Genomic DNA, 11,037 nt, shown 5'->3' on the forward strand with positions numbered 1-11,037 from the left:
AAGGTTGTTTTTAAAGTGTAATGAGATAGAACTTATCAATGTTCAGTAAAGGATCAAAGCCAATCCATGCCCAGCTCACGGCACCCTGGCAGAAACAGATCTCAAATGCCTATCAGTTCGGGACCAAAGCTCATTCTCTTAAGTAACCCCTACGCTATCTGGAAACCCAGAAGATTATGAGTTTGTAATTAAGAAGACACCTCTTAAGGAAGAGTAAAAGATGGCTTGATATGGAAAAAGGGCCAGACAGACGTGATTTGGCAACTCATCTGTCACTTAGTAGCTATCGTACGGTGCATAAATAATTGCTTCAGTCTTTCATTATCTACACCCACTGTAAAATGAGAAAGACAATAACCACCTCACAAGATTTTCATCAGCAATAAGAAAAAGACAATATATGTAAAAGCTTTTCTCCACCACATTATAATGCTTCTCTCAATTCAAAATTCAAGTTTTGAAATACTAGTTTTAATACCATTAATATTATTCTTACATGAAATAATAAATTCTATTCTCTAGAAAAAAGTTCATTATCAGCATAATTACATTGTCCAAAAAAGTACAAATGCAGCCTGGGATTAAACTTGGTACATCAAAACATGGAAAATGCTCTTAGATTTTCTGTTATTAATGAGACACAGGAAATCTACTCGAAAGTTTCTAATTTTCTAAATGCTTCTATTTGACCTATAAAAATAATGAGTATTTCCCCCTTCCCACTGGGGAAGAAGGTGGAGGTGGAGTCCCTTCACCCATTCGTGCCTGCACTAAGCGGGTATCAGCAAAGACCATCCCCAGCCCCTCCCCACCTGGGGTGCAGCAGCTGCTGGGACTGTGGGCTGGGCCGTCTCTGCCCTGCACTAAGCAAATGACAGCAGACTCCGCTCCCCTTATCCTCCTAACTAGAGAATGGAAGAAACGTCTCAGATTAATTATCTAAGCTTTCCATCTTAAGAAACTAGATTAAGAAAAGCAAATTAAAACCAAAGGAAGCAGCAATCAATGAAACTGAAAACAACAACAAAAATAGCAGGAATCAATGAAACCAAACACATATTCTTTGAAAAGATCGATAACAAGTGTCTAGCCAGAATAAGCAAGGAAAAAGGAAGAAAGCATAGACTATCAATATCAGAAATGGAAGAAAGGCTATCACTGGAGACCCCACAGACTTTAAAAGGATAATAAGGAAATGTTATGGACAATTGTATGCCCATTAGTTTAAAAACTTAGATGAAATGAACAACTTCTCTGTAAGACACAATCTACCAAAACTCACTCAAAAAGAAACAAATGAAATGGATATGCACACATTTGTAACAGAGGTTGACTTCGTAGCTGCAAGCCTTCCCACAGAGGAAACGCCAGGCCACGGTGGCATTACTGATGGATTTTACCAAACATTTAAGAAAAAACATAATACCAATTCTACATAAGTTGTTATAGAAAACAGAAAAGGGGGCACTTCCTAACTCATTTAATGAGTTAACGGAAGACATTGCAAGAAAAGAAAATTACAGAGCAATCTCTCTCACGAACATAGAAGCAAAAATCCCCAACAAAATATTAGCAGACCAAATCCAGCAATATAGAAAAAATGTAATATATTGCGACCAAATGGGGTTCATCCCAGGAATGTAAGGCTGATTCAATATTTCATCAATTTAATTCACCAACATGCACAAACTAAAGGAGAAAAGCCAAATGACTATCTCAAGAGCTACACACACAAAAAAATGTGATAAAATTCAACATCCATACATAATGAATTCTCAAAATTAGGAATAGTAGGGAATTTCTTTAACCTAATAAACAGCATTTACAAAAAAGCCTGCAACTAGTATGTTACTTAGTCTTTAAAGACTGAATGTTTTCCATCTTGTATTGGGAACAGGCAAGGATATCCACTCTTATTTGCTTGTTCAACATCAGGCTGAAAGTCCTAGCCAGTTCAATAGAGCAAGAAGAAAAGCAAAGGGCATGGAATCGGAAAGAAAGAAGTAAAACTGTCTCTACTCACAGAAAACATAATTGTCTGTACAGAAAATCCTGGAATCTACAGACGAAGCTGCTGAAACTAAGCAACATCGCAGGATACAAGGTCAGTATACAAAAATCAATTTTATTTCCACATAATGAAAATCAACAATTGGAAACAAGTTCAAAGAAACACTATCGATTACAGTAGCATCAAAGGGCAAAAACTATCCAGGGATAAATCTAACAAAACATATGTAGGATCGGTATCCGAAAACCCCACAACACTGATGCAGGAAATCAGCGGAACCCTAAATAGGTAAACACATCATGTTGATGGACTGGGACGTTCTTGAGTCAACACAACCTCAATCAAAATCCCAGACGAATTACATATTTTTAGATATTGATAAACTGAATCTAAATTTCATGTGGAAAAGTGTGTGAACTAGAATAACAAAATGCATTTCAAAAAAAATTGTGTTGAACGCCTCTCACTATCAATTTCGAGATTTATTATAAAGATTCGGTAGTCTAAAAAGACATTTCCAAAAGGGTAGATACGTGGATCAAAGGAACAGAAACAGATATGAAGACAGAGATATCAGTTAATTTTCAACAAAGGTGCAAAGATATGAATGAAAAAAGTATAGTCTTTTTCAATGAGTGGTCACTTCATAATGAAAAAGGGGCCCGTTCTGAAGAGGATATAATATAAAATGTCATGATCTAGTAACAGCTTCAAAATACATGGAGCAAAAACAGGTCAAGACTACAGAGAAAAGTATATAGACACAAAATTGTAACTGAAGGTTTCAATACCCTTCTCTTAATACCTGACCGAAGTAGACAGAAAATCAGGAAAGTGTGAGAAAACTTGCACAACCAACTTGACCTAACTGAAATTTACAGAACATTCTCCCCATCAACAGCCCAGCACAGGTACTTTTCACAGGCACAAGGATATTGATCAAGATGGACGGCATTCTGGCTAATAAATTTTAACACAGCCCAATCATACAGCCCTATACATATTAAACAAATTGAATTTGTAGACATATATATATTAAATAAATTGAATGTGAAGTTAAAGAAAATTCCAGGTCTCGAGGACCTCCCTGGTGAATTCTACCAAACACTTAATGAAGAAACAACGGCAGTTGTACATAAACTCTCCCAGCAAGCTGAGCAGGAAGGCCCCAGCCCCTCCTAGGGGCCAGCATTACCCTGCCTCTAAAATGGGACAAAGATGCTACAGGAAAAGTGCACACCAATAGTCCTCGTGAACATGTATTTGTAAATAACTTCATGAACAAAACTGTAAACAAAATTTTAACAGAACAATCCAAACAATATTTTATATATTAAATATATATATGCAGGAAAATGATATTTATTTTTTTTTAGTTTTGATGTCTGATTATGTGTTGCGATTATATATATATATCATATATTATACATATATAAAAAAATATATATATATATGATGGGGTTAATCTCAGGAATGTAAGGTTGGTATAACATTCAAAAATTAAGTAATGTAACACGTCATGTTAACACTCTTAAGAAAGAAAAATAACATAATCCTAACAGACACCAAAAAAAGTATTTAACAAATGCAACATCCATCTCTAATAAAACGCCCAGCAAATGAGGAGAACTTCCTCAATGTAATAAAAAGATTTACAAAAAACTTATAGATTACTTACTTAATAGTTAAAGATTAAATATTTTCCCCCCAAATCAGGAACAAGACATGGCTGACCACTCTCACCAGCTGTATACATCATTGTAATGGAGGTTGTAGCCAGTGAAATAAGGCAAGAAAAAAGAAATAAAAGGCACCCAGCTTGCAAAGAAAGGATTAGGGGTCTCTTAGTTTGCAGACAACAAAATCATCTACATCCAAATCATAAGGTATCTACAAAAATCTACTCCAACTAATAAGTGAGTTCAGCAAGACTGAAGGATACAATATTAATATACAAAAACCAGCTATATTTCCATATAATCGCAACAAATAATCAGACATTGAAACTAAAAATAAAATAATATTTACAACACCTTCATAAATATACTCAGGGAAAGGTCTGACAAAAAAGTTGTAAGACCTGTTCTGTGAAATTTTTAAAATATTGCTGAGATTAAAGAAGGCCTTGAAAAATGGAGAGCTATACCATGTTCATGAGTCAGAAAACTCAATATTGATAAGGTGTCAAATGTCCCCCAAACTGACCTATGGATTCAACACAATCCCAAATAAAATCCCAGCAACCTTTTTCTATAAACTAACAAGCTGATTCTGAAATTCATATGAGAATGCAAAGGAATTAAGTAGCCAAAATAACTGAAAAAGAACAAAACTGAAGGACTTACACTCCATGAATTTAAGACTTAGAAACCTACAGTAATCAAAATAGTCCCAAAATAGACACACAAATATATGAACAACTGATTTCAACATTGGTACACAGCCACTTTAGCAGAGAAAGAAGTTTTTTCAACAAATGGTCCTGAAACAATTTAATATCTATATGCAGAAACAATATATTAAGATCTATATCTCTAACCACATGCAGAAATTAACTCAAAATGGACTATAAACCTAAATGTAAAATCTAAAACTACAAAACTTCTCGAAAAAAAGAATCAAAGAAAATAGTTGGTTTAGGCAACATTTCATAGGTATCACAACAAAAGCACAATCCATAAAAGAAAAAAATGATAAACTGGAATTCGTCAAATCTAAAACTTCTGTTCTCTGAAAACACTGTTAAGAGAACAAAAAAACAAGCCCCAGCCTGGGAGAAAATATTTCCAAATGACATATCTGATAAGGAAATAGTATCCAGAATGGATAAAGAACTCAGAAGAAGAAATATAAAAAATAAGGAGAAAATGTGCAAAAGCTGAAAACAGATACCTCACATGTCACTTGCCTTAGAGTAAGTAAGCACATGACAGATGTTCAACATTAGTCATTAGGGAAATGCTAATTAAAACCACAATGAGATACCACTACATACTTAGTAGAACCACTGAAATATACCTAGTGCCTGAGGATGTGAATTAACTAGAACATTCATACTCTGTTGGTGGGAATGGAAATGATACAATCACCTTTGAAAATAGTTTGTTAGTTTGTTAAGAAGTTACACATGGATCCAGCATAGGATCCAGCCATTCCACTCAGGTATTTACCCAAGAGAAACATTCATACAAAGGCTTCTACTAGGAGCGGCTTCCTGAAGCACCCAACATTGAAAACAATCTAAATATCCATCACAGGATGAATAATAAACAAACTGTGGTGTATCCATAAGATGGACTAGTATTCAAGAATTAAAAGGAATAAACTTCTGACACACCACTATGAAGCTCAAGGTAAATATGCTGTGTGAAAGCAGCCAGACAAAAATATATAAAGCATGATTCCACTCATATAAAATTCTAGAAAATGCCAACAAACCTATAGTGACAGAAAGCAGCTCAGCAGTTGCCTGGGGACAGGGAGAAACAACGGGAAAGAAAGGGTTTGGGACGTAATGGATATTTTTATAATCTTGATTGTGGTGTCATTTTCAGAAGTGTGTACATGTCAAAACTTTTCAAATTATAGTTTATTGCATGTCAATTATACCTCAAAAAGCTCTTAAAACAAAGGACCAAAAAGAAAAGAAAAATAATTTAAAGGAAAAACGACAATTGCAATTAAATAATTCATTTTGAACATACCGAAAAGAAAAAAGCCGTGCTGAGAGAGTACATAATAAGGGAAAACACAGCCTCGACTCAGAAGAGCCTCCTTAGCATAAGCTAAGATTTGCAGGATGTTTGGTAATCACCTGCACACACAAAAAAAAAAATAAGAAAAAAGCACCCACCCAGATGGGAAAAGAGGGTTCAGAGAGAAGAAACAGCGAGTTGCTCTGAGGCCAGGTGGCATGTGACGCAGGCAGGGAACTTTAAAAGACCTCTGCAGAAAAAAGGAGGGGAGGGTCTAATCTGCTACACGGGCCAAACGTGGTCTTGAAAAAACACACGACAAGTGACTTTATCAATTCGGGGTCTTAGAGACATTCCATTTAAACTGTTTTTATCGCTCCACTGTGTGATTTTTAATAATTGAAAAGAATGTGTGGATATAAATGACATATTACGATTTAGTTTGAAATAAAGAAGACCAGGGGACAGGGAACATTGGATTTAACTTTATACTTACTGACAGTTTTCCTACTATTAATAACAAGGATTCCAAATATGTGTGTGTATATGTACATGTATATACATACTGGTAACTTAAGAAAAACATTTGCACATTTGACCCTACCCCGTTGTGGTTTTCATAGCAACCTCATTCCTTGAATGTCTTCCGTTTGCCGTCCCTAGAGATAAATACTTCCATTATAAATGTGTGCAACTCAGTATCTACATTTGCCTAAGCTATGAAGTTAAAAATCTACATCTATTGAGCAGGTGGTAAGATTTAATACGTGATTTCAGAAAATGTTCAATAAATGTTTAATAACAAATTCACATTTGCAAATGGTTCACAATATAATGAGATATTTTCCAATCTCAGACCATTATTTAGGTTATTTGGTTTACCTGACAGAAATTAGAAGTCATAGCTTCCTAAGTCACATTAGCAAGAAAATGGACTTGTGAACACAACCTGTAAATGTATGTACATATAAATCTCAACTATTTTAAAACCATTCTAAACAACCAGCTTCTCAAAGAGAATGCTATTTATTCAAATAGATCTCATATCAAAATGTTTCCTAGCCTAATGTTATACTAAGCTATTCAAGTAAATACTATTTGAATTAGCATATATCATAACCGCGATGATTGTGTTTCAAATCGGCACCATCCTATTCTGATTCTCAGTCCTAAATCTTTCAGGATTGCTGTTGCGGACAATCAGTGTTCATTCTGTTTCACCTCTGTGAGGAGGGGCTTGTAACTCTGAGTGTTTTATTCTTTTCAAGTGGAAACACAGAAAAGACTGGAATCAGTGCTAAGAGAACTGGAGGACCACTTCTAATACCACATTTGCTTCTCTGCCTTTCCCCCCAACCATCAATCTTCCATTCTAAAGAAGCATCTGAAGAACATTCCCTAGTGAAATCCCTAAGGTGGGGGGGAAGCTAAGTTACCATGGAACCAGCCAATTAATTTTGACACCTGCTTACCAAGATGGATCATTGTTTATGTCTGTTTGTTAGTTTGCTATCCTCCACTTTTGTAAAAGATTTCCAAGATAGTTAATGAAGTGAGAATTCCCAGTTAAAGTCTTTCCCACTGTGTTATTACTTCAAGCCACCATCCTCAAATAAATCTTTCTTAGCTTAGCATGTACTTTACTAGGAAGAATTCTTTTCTTCTAAATTGATTCTTCCCTTTAACCTTAAATATCACGTTTTCTTTACCCCTAAGACAAAACACAGAGTTTTACCAGTTATATTTACTCTAATTAATAGCCTGTATTCTGCAGAAATATGAAATGCATTCTACTTATCAATAGAATACAATGAATCACAGGAAATTACAGCTTCCAAGGAAATGAGGAACGTTCAATGAATGATTAGCTCAGGGTTTATTGTTATTTAACTATATCTATATTTAAAAAGCTATTCTTCTGTTACTCATTAATGTATTGTGCTTATGAATACCATTTCTCTGCCATTTAAGCTAGTTTTAACTTTGATCTGTGGTCTTTCCTACTAACTGGGACATATGCTCGTGAGGCTACAAGATGCTGATGGAGCTGATTCATGAGTCCACCATATACAATGTGGACAGGGGCTCCTCGGGACAGTGGCAATTTTGTCCGAAGACAGATGGAGCAAATCCACCCCCACAAAGGCCAACATCCCTAAATTACATAGGAATCAGGCAATCTTCCTATTTATCTACAAAAAGACAGAAAAATGGATATGGCTTTTTTCATTGAGGGCTCCCAGTGTATAGGTTCAAAATCTCTCCGGCTAGGAAGGGAGGCTGGCTGCCATACTCATAGCAAAAGTTTAAGGACACTTAAGGGGAAAAAAAAAAAAAAACCCGGCTAATTGCCCTGGCCGGGTAGCTGAGCTGGTTAGAGCCTCATCCTGACTTGCCGAGGTTGCGGTTCCCTACCTGGTCAGGGCACTCACAAGAATCAACAAATGAGTGCACAAATTAAGTGGAACAACAAATTGATACCTCTCTCTCTCTCTCTCTCTCTCTCTCTCAAATCAGTTTTTAAAAAGGCTTTCAGTTTTTAACAAGCACAATACAATATGCTATCTTTCCTCATCTTGAAACCCTTTTTAAAATTTTAATCAGCATCTCTCCCAAGTTTAAAAATATATATATTAAAAATACATAGTGTTATACTAATTTGTGAAAGTGCGAAGCTAGGAAACATTTCAACCTATTGCTACAAATGAACTTCATAAAATTTCATCTTGAGATTTCACTTCCGAAAATCTGCTGTAAATTAATGTAAATAGTAGGATCTACCTAAAATTAAAAAGTGCCATTTTTTAAAAAAATACATTTTTACAATGAGTTTTCAGGCCATTGTTTGAATCAGCAACAGTGAAATAAATAAATAAATAAACAAACAAACAAACCTCTGAGTTTAGAACTCCAGGAAATTTTTCTGTAACACATGAGTTAAGTGAACCATATCCCTACCTTTGTCTTAGCACCCAAGAGCCACTTCACTTAGATTGTGCTATCATCCTGACAATAAATATTAGCAATCTACATACTGTAACTTCAGAGCCACAAACCAGCCAGAAAACTTCCTGTTAAGTACCTAGAACGCTAGGAAGTTGACTGACTGACCGACCTCACTGCAAGCTGTCAAACAGCTACCTTAAAGTCCTCCACTATCTTATTTTAGGCTCCCCCGCATTCACCCATTTCTTGTCATTTCGGGCAGGCCTGCAATAAACCTCACCCAATAGGGAGAGAGCATCTCCACCGCTGTAAAGCAAAGTCGTTGGGGCCTGGAGCTTCAGCAAAACCAAAGGGGCGCTCTGACACAACAGCTCACAGTGAAATAACCAGTGAGGGAACCCCATTATCTTCACCACGTCGAAGAGTCCGGGTATTTCCTTCTTTCACCTGCCCCCAAGTCTCGCTCGCATTTCTCAATCCACGCTCGTCCTACCGAATTCAATACAGTATAGTGGCGAAAAGTAAACATTCTGGAGTCAGGCTGGCTGATGCGGGATCGCGCATCTGCCTGTCTCCTGGGTAATCTTGGGCAAATTACTTAAATTCGTTGCCTTCACTTCCTCTGTAAATCCATTGTAATATTTTTAGTACCTCACAGAGTGGCTGTGAGAACAAATGAGATAATCCACGCAGGCGCTTAGAACGGCGTTTGGCACACAGTGAGCCCATTACAGATTTTACTTATGATCATTATTATTTCTAAATAAACTGTTAGCAGTGGTTACCAGTAGAGAGAGAAATAGGATGGGGAGGGGGGTGGTATTGGGAGACCATAACTTTTAACCTTTACACTTCCGTATTGTTTGAATGTTGCACAGTGCCCAAGTACTTCAGGAATTACTTGCATAATTTTTGATTAAAAATAGTGTCCTAACCAAATGGTGTTTGGCACCGTAGCTGAAGGTGCAAATGCTGATGAGCAGGGGACCAGAAGTCGCTGCGGACATCTGGACCATTGGGAAAAGCTTAGCGTCCACAGCGGCCAGTGCTCCTCGCGGGCGGAGGTCCCGAGGCCCTGGGGGCTGGAGGGGGCAGCGGGTCCGCGCCAGGCCCGGGACCCGACCGCGGGGGAGGGGGAGGCCGCGTAGGGTGCGAGGCAGGGCTGAGGTTCGGGGTCTGGCAAGGCACTTACTTGAACCTGCCCTGGCAGTGCTGGCACTGGTCCCCCACCCAGCCCGGGTCGCAGACGCAGGTGGAGTTGACACAGCGGCCGGAGAAGCAGGAGCCGGTCCTCTCGCACGGCTTGGACTGGGACACCTGCGCGTACAGCGCCAGGTAGAGGAAGCCATAGCACAGCAGCCAGTTGTTTCCGTCCAGCAGCCAGGAGGAGGCGCCCCCGCCGCCCGCCGACCGAGCCCTCCAGAGCCCCGGGGCCGCCGGCTGCGGGGGGCCAGTGCGGGCCGGGGCCCCCGGCTCCATCTTCCCCTGGGCCCCTGCTTGGCGGGGCTGCGCTCGCGGGCACCGACAGGGATGCTCCAGAAGGGGAATCCGGCGGGAGGAAACCGTGCGCCAGCCGCTCTTCACCGCCGCCTGCCCCAGTCCCGCTCTCAGGTCAGGAGGGACAGATCCCAACCGCGGTCGCCTCCGCTCGGCTCCCTCCAGTCGTACTCGGGCATCGCCTCTCCGTCTCCTGACCTTGTCCTCTGCTGCCGAGCCCACCGCAGCGGCTGCAGGGGCGCCGGACGGGAGGCAGGGAGCGGGCAGCGGGCAGCGCTGCACTGGGCGCTCCGGAGGGGACCTGCGGGAGGGGACCTGCCGGAGGGGGAGGGGACCCCGCGCGCAGCCCCGCCTCGACCGCAGCTCGCGCCAACTGCCTCGGCTCGCAGCCCCGCGCGCAGGGAGGGCGGGGACCAGCTGGAGCCCCGAAGTGGGCGCGCCCAATGTGGGAGGGAGGATTCGGGAAACCCGGATCAGCCTCGCACAGCCCGGCCGGAGTTCCGCCGCCCCCCAGCAGCCCTTTTTTCTCCGGTGCCGCTAGCCAGCCACCGGAGCTGCAGCCGGAGCTCGCGGCGTGTAGGACTGCCTCCCCGCCTCTCGCCTGCCCACGGTCCCCCCACAGGCCCGGCGCGTGGTTTCGCCCCGCCTTACCGGGGACCGGGACTCCCCCGCACGCGCCCACCCGCCCGGCCCAGGAACGGAGGGGTGGCTAGCCCCCCAGGTGCGGCCCGCGTGCCCACGGTGCCCTTGCCCGCCGCGAGCTGGGGCCCCACTCGCACCACGCGCCTGCTGAGCCCCACAAACGAAGGATCAGCTCGGGACCGGCTTCGCAGCTTCAGCAAAAAAGAAGCCCTGCGCGTCTGCCTTCTACAGCTGCAAAAGTGCAGT

The 11,037-nt window shown here is 40.9% G+C and overlaps 1 protein-coding gene across 2 annotated transcripts in view; it reads right to left on the minus strand.

Annotated features, from left to right (window-relative positions):
• ATRNL1 (attractin like 1) overlaps positions 1–10,822 on the minus strand; it is a 495,303-nt gene extending 484,481 nt beyond the window's left edge. Inside the window, exon 1 of one of the 2 annotated variants that reach the window (XM_024555570.4) lies at positions 9,845–10,817. In XM_024555570.4, the coding sequence (XP_024411338.3) occupies positions 9,845–10,131 (287 nt within the window). In that variant the 5' untranslated portion in view covers positions 10,132–10,817. Of the gene's footprint in view, positions 1–9,844 lie in introns of both variants that reach the window. The other variant, XM_053922251.2, reaches the window with a different exon arrangement.
• Between the last annotated feature and the right edge of the window lie 215 nt (positions 10,823–11,037).

Source organism: Desmodus rotundus, chromosome 4 (genome assembly GCF_022682495.2).
Source record: "Desmodus rotundus isolate HL8 chromosome 4, HLdesRot8A.1, whole genome shotgun sequence".
Lineage (NCBI taxonomy): Eukaryota > Metazoa > Chordata > Mammalia > Chiroptera > Phyllostomidae > Desmodus > Desmodus rotundus.